Source organism: Argiope bruennichi, chromosome 11 (genome assembly GCF_947563725.1).
Source record: "Argiope bruennichi chromosome 11, qqArgBrue1.1, whole genome shotgun sequence".
Taxonomy (NCBI): Eukaryota; Metazoa; Arthropoda; class Arachnida; order Araneae; family Araneidae; genus Argiope; species Argiope bruennichi.
The window spans coordinates 72,697,590-72,717,104 of NC_079161.1; the positions used below are offsets into that span (position 1 = coordinate 72,697,590).

The window sequence follows — 19,515 nt, forward strand, 5'->3', positions numbered from 1 at the left end:
ACTCTATTATCAGTAATCATATTATTAAAAAAATGCTTTGTTTCAGTAAAAAATATTATTATATTAATTGCAGATTAATCCTTTACACTTTAATTTAAAGTATAAATTCTACGAGGGGTAACAGAAAATGAGAGAAATACATATCACGTTATGACTGAAGGCCTTTATAATATTATGAGTGAATTATATGACTATCAAAATTTGAAGTTTTAAAATATTTTGCTGAAGAATCTATTAAAGTTGGAATTGCATAAAATATTTAATTATTAAAATTTTAACGAACATTAAGATTGGTGAACCGGCTGGTCTCAAAGGCGGCTAGTAATAATAATAAGGCGATTGCATTTTTACAGAATTGTGTTATATCTGAAAATTAAATATCAAATGTAAAGCAAACGATTTTTTTAATATTGCAAAAAACCAAATAAATTACATTAAATAAAATCTGTGATTCTACAATTCATATGTTCAAAATATTTCTCAATATTATTATTATTTAAAATAAGGAGAAATAATTTTAAGTTTTAAAGGAAAAAAACTATTCGGGACAGAAAGCGCAAAAATTTTAAAGAATTATTTAAATAATGAGTTTCCAAATAAAATTTATCTGACTCATTTTATTATTAAGTTAAGATTTTATTTAAAAATATTGCCTATATTGTTTGCGAAACTAAAAAAATAATAATATTTATATATATATTCTTATATTTAACAACAAAAATTAAAATGCAGATAAATCGAATTTTTAGGAAATTATACACATCTAATTATACAATTCTAAAAAAATGACTAAAAAAACCTATGATTCAGCAATCAAAATTTTCAAACTATTTCTCAATACAAAATAAGTAAATTTAAAAAAATAAAAATGCTGGCATTATTTATAAAAAATAAACAGAATTCATTTCAAATTTTAAAGAAAATATTATCCAGGATAGAAAGTTCAAAAACCTCGATAGAATAATTTAAATCAATGGTTTCTACATTAAATTTATCGAACAAATTTTTCTATTAAGTTAAACAATGCCTCTTTATGTTTAAAAAAATATTGTCTCTTTCCGAAATATCTTTTAAAAAAACTAAAAAACAAATGATATTTATATAAATATTTCTTATATTTAACTACAAAACATAAAATTTAGATTAATCAAATATTTGAACTTACACAAATCTAATTTTAAAAAATGACTGATAAAATTTATGATTCTGTAACCAATCGTTTCAAAATTTTTTATCTCAATATTTTTATTCGTCCAAAATAATTAAATTTAAAAGAAAAAAAAATTGAGATACTATTTGTAGAAAATAAGGAGCAATAATTTCAAGCTTTAAAGAAAAAAATATCCAGGACAGAAACAATACAAATAGGGAAAGAATAATTTAAATTAATGACTACAAAATAAAATTTATTAAGATTTATTCAAAACAGAATTTTTATTATTACAAAGAAAATAATATCGCTTTGTGCCTACAACAAAAGCATACTTTTTCCCATCAAAAATAAGAAAGTAAATTCTATTGAAGGAGACCAAAAATGCCTGCCCGCTTAGATCGCCCTGTTTGGATCCAGCCTTATCTAAATGAAACAAGCCATTTGGGAGCACCTCGCTTTTTTGGGGAGCATAAAAGTTCCAACGCAAGTGGAATAAAACAGTATCAGATTATTGCAAGAATCTGACCCTTACATTACATACCGCTTTCGCCCTGCCTTAAGCTATGCGGGGAATTCGTGTCAATATTTTCCTCCAAACAGATAGAAGAACAAGAATTGATGTTGGCTTGTTTTTCAAAGAAAATGGAGGATCCAGTAGAGGTGTTTAGTCTTTTTGTTTGTTACTTTCTTTCTTTTTTATTTACTTCTTTTTTATTTACAAAATAAGGTGTTGAGGAAGGAGCGTGTTCCTCTGAAATATTAAAGAGCAACATGTTTTGAAACAGTATTTTTTATTCAGTGGCAGCCCTCTTTTTCATCGAAAAAGTGTTTAATAATGTAGGGTTTCAGCATGCTGCATATATATTTTGCTGGCAACCCTATATTTCAAATTGAATAAATTATTGTAAAAAACACCAAGGGAAAAAGATTTAAAGAAAATTCGAAGCCCAGGTCCGAATCATCTTAATACGATAACATAGTCTTAAATCGTCTGTGTCCATATTATTCTTAATAAAGAATTTTTAATTAAAACCACAATAATATGTACTCAAAAAATATATTTAATTATCATCACAATGAGTGGAAATAAATCTTGTTATTAAAATAATGAAAAATATTCTTGTAAAATATACCACAAAATCTTTATATATATAGATAGATAGATTTCTAAAATTAGAGATAAAAGATTTTTTGTGAAATTATATACTCTGAAGTTACTGAGAAAACAAAACTTTAAAATTATGATAAATTTTTAATTAAGAATATACTTTCATTTTGTCAACCCGCTATCAGTTAAGGTGTACGTACACACTAGAGGATTTTTTTTTTAATTTTAACTTTAAAAATCCAGTTTTTTTACAATAGGTCATTAATAAATGTTTAAACTCATTTTAGGGAGAAAAAATCATATTACACTAATAATTAATTAATTAATTAATATTTAATGAGCTAATTAGCATGTTTTTTAAAACATTATATCTTAAATTCTAATTTGTACAGACACACAATTTTAATTGGATATTATGCCTAATATTAATCTTCATGTTGTTTGCCTCAATCAAGTTATAAAAATAAATGGTTTTATTTAACAATTTTTTCATCACCGATGAATAGAAAAAGCGAGATTTTTTTCTGTAATTTTAATTTTTAAATAGCTATTAAAAATTTATTTCTATAAATATAACTTTGATTGAGACACAAAACATTTACTGTTTCATACAGATTATTTTGATATATAAATAATTGTATTCGGTTCATTTTTTGTTGAGTTATGATTGTTTGAATGAAGCAACATAGTGGAAAAATATCATTCTTCATAAAATGAGTTTTAAAAAACCGAAACTAGAGTTTTTAATGAAAGTATCTCAAGAAAAATAATTATAACTCGAGAAATATTCCGAATATTGACAACATCTTGATATCGTTTGAAAGCTAAAGAATCAGAACATTTTGAAGCAATAAAAAAATATTCGATATTTTGAACGATTTTCAAAGTTTCAAGTATGTATGTACACCTTAAGAAGTATTATTTCATGTCAAATTTGAACAATTCTTGGTCAAAGAACATTTAGAATGATTATATGAATTATCTGCAAATGGAGTCTTATATAATGAGATAGGCGTCATTAAAAATCGTGTTAAATATTCTGAAGGACATCGTATCCCCTACCTAATTTTAATGTTATTTTATTTTATTTTTTTTTTTTGGGGGGGGGGGGCTGTATGCACTTATAAAAATGAGGTCTCCAAATTTTTAATCATATTTTTACCCGAAAATCAATCACAATTTTAATTTTCTTTCTAAAAATTTCTAAGTAAATAATCGTACCAAAAAATATCAATATTTCTTTTGTAATTTTTTAAAAAACTATTTTAAATACATTTTAAATCAATGCTTTTCATTATTTCAATAATTGCTCTTGTTTCTACCTGAGTTGAGATAATACGCATTTGGCAGTGCATCTTATTGTTGATTTATAAGTTAAAGTGAATTTTTAAAAATATAATAACGAATACATTCTAAAATATTCTATTTAAAATCTCATGCTTTTTTAGAGGAAAAAATTGAGTTTTTTCTCTCACCCCCCTTCCCTCTACCTCTGTCGTTTTCTCTTAAGAATAATAGATATATATTTAGCTTATGGAATGATTATAGCACCACAATTAATATAGTAGATACAATATGGTTGAATTTAGATGAAAATTTTCAGTAAATATAGTTTACAAAAAAAATGTAAGTAATTGAAAAAGTAAAAAAACAACAACCGTAAGTATTTCAAACGTATAAAAAGTTTTTAATAAGTTTGGAATGCATTAGAAAAAAATATAGTTAATTTTAGATTAACTGTAAAATTTTCAGTATATTTAGTTTAGAATAGAATGAGAGTAATTGAAAAAGTAAAAAAAAAAATCACGAAAATATTTTAAATTTATTAAACGTTTTTGGAATACTTAAGATAATAACTGAGCTTCATAAAAAGATAGAATGAACAATCTTATTAAGCAACCCTGGTTTATTTGCCAGGAAGTACTCGTGTTTCTATCTTAGTAGACTTTATTATCATAAATCGCCCTCTAGTACTTTCAAACAGCATTTTCAACTTCAATTTTTTATTCGATATTTGTTTGTTTTCTGTTCATTTTTTCGTTTTCCAATGTTATTTGATTCTGTTTATATAAATTTAAATTCACATATTCATATATACAGAATGTTACTACGAATTTCAATAGTACATAAATGAGCAGATATAATACAGATAACCAACCACTAAAGGCAACATAGCAGTGAGTGTTACTACAAACTGCAGGGTAACAAAAACGCACAAATGTATTCCTGGTAACCCTTAAAAGCAACATAACAATGATATTATCTTAAAATGCATATGCTTTAAAGTTTTAATTTCAAGAATAAATTAATTATATAAATCTCTGAAAGCCGAGCTCAATATAAATGATTAAATTTTGTCTATTTTTTTCAGTTAACAACAATTGAATTAAGACGAATACTGTTGATAATACTCGAGATTGAAAAATATAGGCTATGTTTGCCTACATCTTAGATTCCATTTTCCATAATATAACACTAAAGCTTTAATTTACGATACAAATACATAACGCGTTGGTATGATACTTAATAAAATATAAATAAATAAATGAATGTTTTATTTTGAGAACTGAAATAAAAATATTTAATTTTGAAATGTATTTATTTTAATGGAATTTTGAGGATGGAACCTTGTCAAATTTGAATTAATTATCACGATTGTACGATATGTGCCGGTTAAAAATAAATACACATATAAAAGAATGCTTTGAAAAGTCACGCGTTCTATAACGATAAATTGCTGATTAATTACGGATGCAAAAACTTATTTTCTGTATATCAGCATTCCATTTCGGTTTAGAATTTAATTTTTGCACTTATCAAATAGAATAACAGACTAGATATTTTAGATTATCTAGAATAAATATTTATGTTCGAAATAAAAAGAAATTGTTTTGGAATAAAGTGTAAAATGTGATGCATAACTTTGATATATAGACATTTTTACTGACAATGAACCTTTGTTTTAAAATATGAACGATAAATTATTCTTTATTCAATAATTTGAATTATTTAAAACTATTTAATTTCTATTAAATAAATTTGTTGAAATATGACAGAAGTTGAAATTCTTAACCATTATATTTCTAGTTTCTAAAATTCTTCCAATAAAACAACTGTTAAATTAAAAAAAAAAAACTTATCAGATGAACGGTTTTTAAAAATATTCTTTTAAATACTTCTAAACTTTTAAATTATATTTTCATGTTCCTTGTTTTTGATTTTCTTCTATAAGAAGCATGCAAAGGGAAAATACTATAACCTTCAAAAAATACTATCTCATTTTGATAAGTTTCCACGTTTCAACCCCCCCCCCCCCTTGTGTGGCCTCCTCGTCTCCTCACCTAAAAAAAAAACCTTCTGTAATTATGTCTGTTTGTTTTAAAGCATGGTAATTCAAAAATACTTTGAGCTAAATGGGTGAAAATTGTATATGGCCTTTAAATAGAATTTGTAAATCTTTATAAAACTTTAAATGAAATTCTTTTACAGAAAGTTTGTCCATCTGATCATGTACAAGTGGGCATGATAATTTTAAATCATAAAGAGCTAAAAAAAAAAAAAAATTTGGGACACATTTGCAACATCTAAAGCCCATATCAAATTTTGAATGAAATTCATCGAAAAGTTGATACTTTTTCCGTCAGTACATTTGCAAATTCGTAAATGAGTTAACTCAAAAACAAAACTAATTCGATAAATGATATTTGTTATGGAATATTATTACTAAAATTGAAATACTTCGTCAAATTTCGATTTCAATTTTTAAAGAAAATCATCCAAAATGCATGCTCTGTTTGCTTCACTAATTTACTGCAAGCTCCAAAATACTTATTTTTCAGGACTCTGAAAATAAAAATCTGAGCTCATAACAATATTTATGGATTTACTCAAAGTCTTCATTTTTTAAAATAGTTGAAAGAAGATAACAACTTTTTCATGGAGTATACTAGAAAATTTCTGAATAAATTTTTCTCAATAATTTTTTTATTACTCCAATAAATTATAATTTATTAGTGCAATTTTTTAAAAGGCATACTACTTTAAACTTAGTGTTAAAAGTGCAGGAAAGATAACGATGTATTTGCCCTTTAATTAATGGCGAAAAGCGATAGTAAAAATATTTGGGATACGTATTCTAAGTATATAAAATATGCATAGTATATTTGAGTGTTCTTAGAATTATTTTTAATTAATTAATTATTCCTTAGAAATTTATTTTAATCTTTACCTACAAATCTATGTACGGTATACTTACATTACATTTCTAAGGCATTTGAAGCTGTAACCCCCCCCCCCCCATTAAATCCAATGAAAGGACGTTGCTTCTGAGCAATCGTGCCAAATAAAGACTTAAAACAAAATTCATGCAATTACGACTCATTCTAAATTAGATCGATAATAACAATAAAATATCTCTAATTCAGCATTATTTTCTCGCATATACTCTAATAAATGTGTTGTGCCAGAGATCGTCTTACATGTCATTAATGTAGAATAGTTAAGAAATTTTAGCCTTTGGCGTCAATTTAGCATATTTTCTCAATCTATCGTGTGATCATTGGCGATTAATCCCTGGCATGCTTTAATTGTATGCAAACTTCAATTTTGCGTTTTAGACACATTTTTCTCAACCGATTGAAACAAAAAAAAATGTCACAGAACTATAATTGTAGTTACAGAGTCCCATATTAAATTTAATGCATTTAAATCATTGTGTTTTTAAATAATCGCGTTTATTTATTTCTGAAAGTACTTACCGACAGGCAGTCAGCCCATAGTTAGATTGACTCAAAATTTGACTGCTGTCTACATGATAAATGTTAAGTCTGTGTACCAAATTTTATAAATCTAGCTCTCCCTATTTTGTAATTATCGAGTTAACTTATATTCGAATAGCAGGACAGACGGACTTCTAAACAAATTTCATTCATAAATTTGATGTAAATCTGCAAATTTAGTGTGAAGACCGTATATCCAATTTCAACCTTCTAGCAAAAAATCGTTTCTCTGTCACAGACAGACAGACGGACATTTTCCATAAATGTGTTTTTCAAACTCTGGGAAGCTTAAAACTTGGAATGTCATCAAAATATCGAGTTCAAATTTTTTTATGATTACATTACTTTCTTGTATTTGTATTTTACTTGAGAAAGTAAAAAACAAATTTAAATTTCACCTGTCTCGATTTCTGATTATTATATTCACATAAAAAAATAGACAGAAAGAAGCATAAAGATATATACATATATATTTATGCTTCAATATATTCAATATATATTTTTCAAACGTTACGTAATCCTTGATTTTAATCCTTTAATTACTACTATTATAAAAGTTTTTAGCGATAGAATATTTTAATTCAGTAAAACAAGATAAAAATCATAGCATTTGCTAATCTATAGTCTGTGTAATTTCTGTAGGCGTTTCAAGGAAACTCTTTTTTCCTATCTTCATTCTTTCTCCTTCTCCGTTGCCATGGTTTCGACAAAAGTTGTTTTTTTCCCCACGCCAGTACGTTTCGGAAATACCTTACCTTCGTAATACCCTAACAGCCAAGTAAAAAAAAAAAAAAAAAAAAAAAAAGAGTGACACTGTTATCTGCCTCAGCGTTGTGAAGTAACAACCAGTAACGAGGTTGACCTTGAACCGCCTACAGAAAATACACAGACTATAGTTAAAAGAAATGCTATGGAAAACTTTCTAATATTTTTTTTTAATAGAAATGTTTGTTATGATTATTTTGGAAGGTCAGTAAAAAACTTATATTGTAATTTGCTTTTTCTTTTCTTCCATTTTTCCTTCAGTCTCACCTGTCATAGATCCACACTTCTTCCGAGACAGTGTGGTAACTGATGAAGGGTTGCGCACGAAATTTATGTGTGTTGTCGTCAAAGGTGACCCACCTCTCCGTTTTCATTGGCTGAAAAATGGACTGCCATTCCTGGCACACGGTGACACGACAGTTCAGACATTTGAAGATTCGTCAATCGTGACCTTCAAAAGAGTATCATCCAGCGACAGAGGACATTACACTTGCATAGCATCCAACATGGCGTCGTCAACAAATCTCACTACACAGCTAATAGTCAATGGTAAGTATTTGACTTTTAAAGTGAAAGAAAGTTTTCTAAGATCTAAATTGTGTCACTTCTCAGATTTGGAAACTCTCCGCATTTTTGAGCATGCGCCAGGAATCGTTTATTTCGTCAAAATAGGGCTGAAATAAAAGAAAATGCAAAGGAAAGAACGGAAGTCAAAGTCAAAGCATAACCAAGAATTCCAGAAATGCGCATATCTTACTGCGATGTTCGTCACTTCCATTCAGCGAGTTTTTAAACTTCAATGGTCATTCATTCAATGCTGAAAACTTTATATTTCCAAGATAGAGAATATAACTTTTTTCCGATCAGCCTAGTTCCGATTCAAAACTCAAAGACCCACAATGGAAACATTACTTGCTTATACTTAATCTCTAAATATTGATTCCATTTTTCACATTTTGTTGCCGAAAGCAGCTTGACAATCAGCTTTTCTTTTCAAATTGTCAGATTCTCACTCGATCTTTCTTCGCATTTTTTCTTCATCTGATATCGCTGGACGTCCCACTAATATTTAAAAAACAATGCATTGTTAATACTGTATTGCTTAGATATTCAGACGGTTGCCAGACGAGAGACGAAGAATTAACGTTACTCGAAAAAGATAAACAAACTGGAAAACTATTCCAAAAGTGTTGCCAAAAACGGTGAGTCTAAAAGTAGAATAAACAATTAACATTGTTTTTAACTCATTTGCTGTAAATTAAATATTTACTTTTCCTTTTTGTCACAATTTCATCAAGTGCATTACAAATACTTACTACGACATAATAATAATTTTCATTAAATATTCTACCAATCACAAAGCGAATAAAGTGAATGTTTTCATAAAAAATATTTATATAATAAATAGATAAACTAATATATAAATAAGGCAAGGAATTTTCACATAAATTATTAACCTTTCATCAAAGAAAGGTGAAAAACAAAATCAGAAAATAAAAATTATATAAAACTCTTAGATAATTTTGATGTTCTTCTTTAAATTCTTTAAAAGAATTTGAAAAAAATTAATATAAAAATAGAAATAAAAACTACTATAACTCAAGAATAAAATTAAATATATGTAAGAATTATTTTAACACATTATTATCACATATTTTTGAATCTCCAGATTTTCACTATATTAATATAAATAAAAGTCATAGTAGCAATGTGTGTGAGTTCCAAATCTCTGCCTAAGCAACTGAACTGAATTCAACCGAGCTTTTAATGCTTTGCAACCAAGCTTAACAATGCTTTAAGATATTATAAAAATTATTGTCAACTTTCCAAAGTGCAAAAGTTAATTAAATATTCAACTAGTTAAAAATTAACTAAACTCTTGCCGTTTTCTCTCTGTAGATTCGGAGCAAATAATTCCACTTGAAATATTTTTATTTCGTCTTATTAAAGTCTTATTTTTATTTCGTCTTAACGTAATATTTCCAATTAGTCTAAATGTAATATTTTCAATGACAATAATTTTAATTGCATAAATTTTCATCGATTTTTTAATTTAATAAATAATTCAATAGATGCAGACAATTTTGAAATAAGAAAATTTACAGATCTGGTCGCTAAGCTGTGAACTATTTGTCGTTTATTTATTGGTTTGACCTTCATTTTATTGATATCGTGTTTTATTTTTTTAAAAATATTTTGGCAATGTCTTTTATTGATTTTAAAATAATTCTATAGTTTATTAATTAAAACAATGCAGCAGACGATAAAAATATTTTGTTTACTATGAAATTTAAATATCAAATTGAAAGTATTTGTTATAAAAGTTTCGAATAAAATAAGCTTTTGCAATAAGAATAAATAGTTTAAAAAGTATTTTACAAAGGAGTTGAGATTCCATGGAGTAATAACTTTGAAAGAATTCCTATTTATAGCATATGACGTATAGTTAAAGTTTTACAAAAAAAAATTACTGAAGGATAAGCAAGATTCTAATTAAATTTATCTGGAAATGAATTTAACGTAAGCTTTCATTTGTAAATAAGTTGACTATTTCATTCCAAGCAACGTTAGGATATTTTAGTTCTTGTATTTTTTAAATATTGACCTAATTATTTTTTCTCCTGTAGATTATGAACTTTTGAATTTAGAATATTATTTCAAACAAATAATATTTTAAATATTCTAATATTTTGAATTCTGATATTTAAATGTTCGAATATTCTAAATTGGAACAAAGAAATAATATTCCTTCACTAAAAGTTTTAAAGTAGATGTTAGTTATGTAAGAAATGCTGCTTTATTTATCTCAATTTAAATTAAAGTTTGTATTCAATAGAGAAATGACATTATATAATTACAGAAATATGTGGAAAATGATACAGCATAAATGGATAATTTATGTGTGCTGTTGCCACTTCAGTTGTGCATAATTACAAACATTATTTACAAAATCTTAAGGAATAAATTGATTCAGAAACAAGTAAATTTTATACTAGTGAATTTAAAAGCATCATTTTAGGATGTCAATAAAATTGTACGTTTGAAACCGTCATTTCAAGATGATCAGTAAAACTAAACGATTTAAAACCGTCATTTCGAAGCTGGTCAACAAAGCTGAAGGATTTAAAACTGTCATTTCAGAGCTGATCAACTAAATTGATCAAATTCTTCTTCCTTCAAATAAAATAATATTATTTAAAAACATGCTGTATTATTGAAGTGAAATATTGGTTTTAAAAAATTACTATCCAATAGTAATATTGAAGACGAAAAACAAAAGATTCTTTTTACGGAAAAAAGTATGTATTTTAAACACATTATAAACTGAACACCATTTATAATACGAGATATTTCATCAAAAAATTGCTGAAAATACTGTATATAATAAATAAACTGTTGGACGTTGCCAAATATTGTATGTACTTATTTCTTAGATTGTAGATGGCAAGGTTTGAAAAAAATTTTTAAAAAAAGATATTTTTCCAAAATTTTTTGTACATTTCTGGTTTATTAAAAATAATAAAAGTTCACATTTTTTCCTTAATAACTGATGTGTACGTTTTAGTACGAAACCCATTTTTACTACTCTTACACTTTTAAAAACTATCTATCAATAATCCTACATTTATTTTCGTAAAATATGTTTCCTTAATTTTAATATTTTTTTTCAAAATAAATTTTAAACACAGCTTCTTTCAACGATTTTTCTAAAAAATCAAGTGAAACAAAATAATAAGCTTTTGAATAATCAATAAAAAAGTTCTGAATTCTCTCGTGTGATTAAGCAAAAATAAATGGTAATTTTTCTGTTTGTTATTAGCTAATGCCTTAATGAATTTATAAATATCGAGTAATTTTTTTAATATTATAATGTTTTTAATTGCTATTTTGTATTTTAATTCAATATGTAAAGATCATTATACGGAATGGAACATTTATTACTGTTATGTAATGTAATACTGTTAATAATTTAAATCTGTACATTTATATATATATAAAAAAAAACATTCGGGTTTCTTAAGTATGATGCTTTCAAAAATCAAACAATTCGTGATAAATTTAAAAATATATATTTATTTAATTAATGATATATCAAAATCTTATTAAAGAAAGTTTTTAAAAAAAAATTTATAAATAAAAATAGGCATTAAGATCTAAATATATTTAAATGATTTATGATCCGTTTTAATGTATAGTTTTCTAAAATTTGTTTCTAAAATAAAATTTTAGTTTCTTTTGAAAAAAATTGATTCTGGGATTCATTTTAAGTTAACTAGAAAGCAAATGTAAGACAAAAAAATGAAGAATATCTACGCAATTTCAAAATTGCATTTGAGGGAAGTTTCTTTTCTACTTTAAACTGCGGTAAAAATAAACTACAACTTCTAATGTTTACTTAGCGTGTGTTCGAACAGAATGCGTAATATTCTTTAGGCATAAATAAACCTGGCAACCAAATATTTGCTCCCCGTAAGTGCATAATTGATAAGGTTGAAGCTTCTTTAGAGAAATTCTAAATCACTTCTAAGACGAGTTTTTGTTTTCCTTTCTGTTCGTAGAAGCAATCTGCATTCTACCGAAATGTAAGAATAAAATATCATTAAAGAAAGTACTTCATATGAAATCATACCATCAGAGGATTTTGTTATATAATGTATTTAATGAATAGTGCTGTTTCTATTTAAAGTAATAAGTAGTCAAAAATTCCAGAAAAATACCTTTTTTTTTCTCTAAGTTTAGAAGTTCAGAAAAGAAGAATATAATTATTTCATGAAAATAAATGACGAAATGGGGTTATTAAGTTCGAGAAAGCAATGAAAAATATTCATCACTTCTCGAAATGATTAACAAAAGCAACATGAAACATGTGGACGTAGAAGAAAGCAAAAGTAATCACATGAATTGCACCCTGACATAATCTTATAATATTGGAATACATATACAGGGCGATTCAAAAGTCCGCAACAAGCTTAATAACTCAATATTTCGCCACCAATAAAATACAATTTTTGTTTCTAATGGCACTTGTCATAGACAAGCCCACTGACTTTAGAAGTCGGTGATTTTAAGCCAAGGGTGTTTCTCTTGTTTCTACAGTAGCGCCATCTAGGGCCAAGAAAAAGAGTTAGCTACACACACGTCACAACCCTTTTTACTGGGCGGACTTCATTCCAGAATTTCATTCACGGATCATAATTTAGACCTGAATCAGAGAACGATCACCCCTGATACAGTACCCCCCAGTGGTTTACTCTCGACATAAAGGACTTTGTGACCACGCCAGATTTATGCGTGCGCCAGCCACCCCACACACGGAGAGTTTTCGGCCAGCGAGGTTTGAACTAGCAACCCAAGGGACGCAAATCCAACACCCTGCCAACCAGGCTATCTCGGTTCTGATAAAATCCTTGCTCATTGTTGGTAACAATCAGCATAATTAACATGAAAACAGAAATAAGACATTAAGAATATATATATATATATATATATATATATATATATATATATATATATATATATATATATATATATATATATATATATATATATATATATATATATATATATATATATATATATATCAAAAGAATTATTCATTGGCATAATCATGTAAGATTTCAGTTTATGTACAAATTGATTTAAAAGTCGGCAACAAATTTAAAACTAAGTAGTTAACTATTGATAAAATATTTGTTTTATGATCATAGAGCGAGATTACTCAAGCAAAGTATCATGAATAAAATCATGAAAAAAGTTGTTCATTGGCATAAGTATATAAGATTTCAACGCATGCTCTGGATGAACATTGTATATGCACAAAAAAAGTTGTGTAACAGTATAATCATATTCAAATTAGGTTATGTTTTGAAAGTGTTTGATATTTTTGAAAAAGTTGTCCATATAAAATGATCAATAAAATCATTTCAAGAAAAAACAAAAGATTGGGTAAGTAACAGATAAATACTATGACGTCTAAATTGCATATTTTTGTACAGTCTTTCATCATAATATAAAAACCGAACCAAAAATGTAAAGTTTCAAATATTATATTTCTGTTCCGTTCAACTTAGAGACGAATTTCAAATTTGTTCTCTTGTAAAGAAACAAAGCACAGAATGCACACTTTCTGCACAATATTCTTTGATATTTAAAGAATGAAATTAAATTGTCGGTCAATGTAATTTTATTTTGGCACCAAGTAGCGTACGTAAAATTCCAATATACCCAAATGAGGATCATGGCAGCTAATGAGTTAAAAGTCTAAAACATACTTTTAAAGAGATTAGTGATTGAACAACTTCATTCACACAAAAACAGAAGAAATACAAATTGTATTTTTCCGTCACAATGCTCATAGTCAATAGTAATTTTTGAACTTCATTCACACAAAACAGAAGAAATATAAATTGTATTTTTTCGTCAGAATGTTCATAGTCTGAAGTAATTTTTCAACAACATCATTCCCGAAAAAACAGAAGAAATATAAATTGTATTTTTTGTCACAATACTCATATTCAGTAATAATTTTGAACTTCATTCACACAAAATCAGAAGAAATACAAATTGTATTTTTTCGTCACAATGCTCACAGTCAATAGTAATTTTTGAACAACTTCATTCACACAAAAACAGAAGAAATACAAATTGTATTTTTTCGTCACAATGCTCACAGTCAGTAGTAATTTTTGAACAACTTCATTCACACAAAAACACAAGAAATACAAATTGTGTTTTTTCGTCACAATGCTCATATTCAGTAGTAATTTTTGAACAACTTCATTCACACAAAAACAGAAGAAACACAAAGAGTTTTTTTGTCACAATTTTCACAGTCAGTAGTAATTTTTGAACAACTTCATTCACACAAAAATAGAAGAAATACAAATTGTATTTTTTCGTCACAATGCTCACAGTCAGTAGTAATTTTTGAACAACTTCATTCACACAAAAATAGAAGAAATACAAATTGTATTTTTTCGTCACAATGCTCACAGTCAGTAGTAATTTTTGAACAACTTCATTCACACAAAAACAGAAGAATACAAATCGTATAATTTTTTTTATTTTTTTTTGTCATGCTCACAATGTTCATAGTCAGTAGTAATTTTTCTTGACTAAGACAATATTCTTAAAATTTGGAAAAGGAAAAAATTTGACGAATTTGTTTTTGTCTATTTTTTAGTGCCCCCTCAATGGACAGTTGAGCCGAAAAACATATCTGTTGTCCTTGGCAACACTGTTTGGATGGATTGCGCAGCTGTTGGATTTCCTGCTCCTAATATTCTGTGGAAGAAGATGATATACACTGGTAAATTATTTATTTGAATACTATTTGCTATTTACTATTTGTTATTCATTTCTCAAAATATCAGACAATGCACAAAATTACTGTCAATGGTACTTTAATCACTCTTTTTTTTATTTCTAATGTGGAAAAAAGATTTACAAGTCTTTGATTGCAGAATCTTTTATCTCCTACTGTCCAACCTGGCCCTTATTGAATTAACTCACGTGACTTGAAAGTAACCATAAATAACTTCTAAATATGTTGTAATCGTCTGTTCAAAGTTTCATTAACATTATTTCACTATACATTTTCTAAGACAGAAAACTGCTATAGAATTCTTCACGCACAATCACAGTACATATTTATAATATTTTATATCGGATGAAAACTCATGACTTATAGATATGTCATTAATAATTGCTTCCCCCCCCACACACACACACACTTTCTTAAAGTTCCGAGAAACATTGCAAAATAAATCTTTGACAGCGTCCTTAGTTTTAAAAACTGGACGGATTTAGCCAGTTTGCAGTTATTGTTATTCTGTTAGAATGCTCATTTTCAAGTTTAATTTAAAATAGCAGCTTTAATTGGTGTGGTAGGATGTAATTTATTAAAATTGATTTGCGTAACCAGACTTATTCTATTAATACGATTGCAGAACAGCTGGTCATCGAGGGCGGCTAAAATTTTTTTTAATTACGTTCGATACATGGAATTAATTGTCAAACAAAATCAAAAATCTTAGATTAAATCAACAAAAAAAACTTCATCTTTACCCTTATCAGGACCTTTAGGGGGAAAACATTACTATATGATATTTATAGCAAATTGGTATAAATAAATATGCCCATTTGGTTTATCTGCTACCATTTCCTTTCTACACCCATAAGTAGAAGTGTCAACATACTATGGTCATTTGTTCCCTGATGAGTTTTTTTACCTTTTTTTTCATGCTAATTTCAAATTCTTCAAACATTATGTTGTTGGTGCCTTCTTACACGCTGAATAATAGTAGTAAAATTAGGAATATTTCCAAGTGGCTTTTTTTCCAACTCTTTTTATTTTTGCATAACTTTTATCAATCAATTTAGTAAATATAAATTAAAATTATTGTAGATATATGTATTCCACATCTCTTCCTAAAAAATTAGGACGAATTCAGCGAATCTTTGCGCACTTATTTTTTAACAAAAATAATGCTATCAGCTTTTTAAAATACAGTATTTAATTCAATAATTAATTATAATGTCATAAAAATATTGCTATTGTTCCACAGTAATGTCAGAGTATATTATTCAATAAATATTTTTATATCATCTTAAAATTCAACATTTTACCTTTCTAATGAAACTAATTCATTTCCGTGCTGTTCTTCGTTCAAATTTTATTAGTTTTTCAAAATTTATTAAATATATGAATAAATACAAACGATTTTGAGATGAGGAATTTAACAGATACTCGGTTACTAGGCAACGGCTCGATTTTCAACTAGTCTGTTTTTATTTTTTGATATTTTATTTTATTTTATTTGAATGCTTTTGAAAATATTTTTGTAAGTTTTAAAAGAATTGGAAAATGCATTTATTGTTAATTTAATATTGATATTTTGTACAATATTTGTAACAATATTTTTTGTTGTTGAAAAAAAGAATACAGAAGAAGAAATGTTGCTAGAATGCCATGTTAATGTCTAGAATGTAATGTCTAGCAAATTTCTGAATGCTAAAAGAAAAGTTTAAAAGCAAATGATTAATAATTTATTACACGAACTTATTTATGTAGAAACTTATTTCACTCATTGAATTATGAAAATCAGCTATAGGTGGTATTTATTTCGTCTGGTACGATAGATATTCTCATTTTAATTTTTTTTTTTAACTTTTCAGACGATAAAAGTATTTTGTGCATTATAAAATTATATACAAAAAAAATTTTATATTAATAATAAGAAACATGATAATATTTTAACCCTGACTAACACAGGCTATATGAGCCAGTATTATAAAAAGTAATTAAGAATTTTACTAATGTTCCATGCTTTTGATATAAGCTACAATGATTCTGTTAATCTAAAACATAACACATGTTTTCTGTGAAAACTTCAGCAACATGAGACTTAATAGATGAAAAGTGGAATGGAATTTAATCTTCAAATAGTCGCCATATTAGCATTTAAAAAAACCTTAGAAATGTAGAAAATTATTTACTAAATTAATTTATAATCAAGAATAATAAATTTAATAATCGGATAGTTTATTATTTTTTTGTTGTTTCCTTCGGGTGGAATCAATCAAATTTTTGAACATAGAACATTTATATTCTTAATTAAAATTGAATGAAAAATCATTTCCTGCAGCACATTGTCGATGATTTGCTTTTCATAAACAAACTTTTAGCTTTAATTCCATATCCAAAATATAAAAATACTAAAATTCATAATTTATTTTAAAAAAGAATTCAAAAAATTGAGAAATATGCAATTGAAAAATTAAATATAACTTAATAAAGCTTTAAAATATATCTTTTGTTTATGTAATTGATTATATATGGTATTATGGAATTGGTATTTATATAAGCATGTGTATCGCACGAATATTCTCAATTATGATGGATTTGAATTTTATAGTGTATAATTTTAAAGATTTTTGAAACGTTATCAATTACTATTGAAAAAATTATTTTTTAAATTGCTATCTCATTAAAATTATAAAAATACACATGATTATTTTTCAAAGATTTTATTCGAACAGGAAAAAAACCAAAAAATTTTAAGCAAATTTGCAAAGCTTTACTTAATGCAAATATTTATTTATCATCTAACAATGAAAGAAAAAGAAAAAGAATTGGAAGACATTCAGAAATCTCAAAGAATGTTTTTCCAATTTAATCGTTACGTTTTTCCGTTTCCAAAACACTTTTCTTTACAATTGAGAATCTCAGCGCTTAAGGCGCCGAAACGAAACATTCTAAACGTGTTTTTCTCACAAATAACTAGCATTTAGTAAACAAGAAAAATAGCCGTAAAAAAAAAAGCTCTGTTTGAAAAGCACTGAAAGAAGAATGCACAAAATTCACTAAGCAAGTAAAAGCTTTTACGAAAAAAGGAATGAATTCACCTTTAGGAAATTAATTAGGCGTACATTTAAAGAATCTCAAACAGATGTGATAAAATCAGCTTTTTCTTTCAAATTTTCTTCATTCGAACGATTTCTATCTCTCCTTCCTTTTTCTTTCTTTTTTTTTTCTTTCGACATGTCACACGCAGTTTTCGGTTTTTCTAAATCAGGTTTCTGCTGCGAAAACCTTTCGCCAACTTTTCCGTCGTAAAAATATTGAAAACGAATTAATGTACAACATTTCCGCATTTTTTTAATTTTTTTACAAATATCTTAATGCAGGTACCGTCATTTTCTCAGAAAATGAAAAATAAAAAAATAAGAATAAAATGAAAGTACGAAAAAAAAACACGAATTTTTACCATGGAATTCAAAAATAATTTCTCTTCTATCGCAATTTTATCCTGGATTTCCACCTTAACGAACTGTTTTAATGGTCTTGTAATGATATGCATTTTTAGAAGACTGGTTGCATTTTTTTTTTCTGTCTCTAGAACGTATTGCCGAAATGTTAATTGGATATTTCTCCTTCTTTTCTGCAGACGATTTTGAAGTAAAAATTGATTATTTTGTACTTTCACAAAGGGCATATCAGTTGTTAACTGTTGCCAGAAGCATTCTGATAAAATGGCAAAATAATCAGAAATTTATTAGCTTCCTTGATATAAAAAGAACTACTTTCAATTAATTAGAAATAAATTATTAGATAAAAAATATATTTAATTATGTAACTTCGGTACTATTCAAAGGCAATTTTATCCTATCGTTGAATTGCTAGATTGGAGATATGTTTTATTAAAATGCTGCTTTTTGAATTGGTTTGTTTTTAGTTTTTATAATAATTAAAAGTTGCAAGTTTAAAAGTGATTAATTTGGTATCAAAAAAAGAATGTCATTTGTCTTTTTGCCATAAATAATTCAGTCCAAAACTGCCGAATGAAGAAATATTTATTCCTTTTCTTCACAGAACGAAGAGTTTTAATTCATTTATTAAAAATTAATCAACATAAAATTTTGCTTTAATTGTAACAAATTGGTCATTTAAACATTAGAAAAATTATTATTATCTTCAAAAATAATTCGTCTCAATATTTGCATGTTTTAATGTCCAAAAAATTTATAGTTTTTTTTTTTTTTTGTTTAATAATTCATTTTTATGATTATGGATACAAAAACGTGAAAACAGATGTTAGAAAAAAATTTCACATGGAATTTTTAAGCACATATGATATTTTGCAAAACTTTTTATCGCCGTAAGCTAACTACTCAAATAACAAACAAAAATAAACAAAGCTAAAGTTCAG

General features: G+C 26.5%; 1 protein-coding gene across 4 annotated transcripts in view; it reads left to right on the forward strand.

The window, feature by feature from the left end:
- The window catches only part of LOC129957164 (cell adhesion molecule Dscam2-like), a 759,520-nt gene that overhangs the window by 680,723 nt on the left and 59,282 nt on the right, over positions 1–19,515 (forward strand). For all 4 annotated transcript variants that reach the window (XM_056069342.1, XM_056069344.1, XM_056069343.1 and 1 more), the window contains exons 10-11: positions 8,066–8,353; positions 14,988–15,113. In XM_056069342.1, the coding sequence (XP_055925317.1) occupies positions 8,066–8,353; positions 14,988–15,113 (414 nt within the window). The remainder of the gene's footprint in view (positions 1–8,065; positions 8,354–14,987; positions 15,114–19,515) is intronic.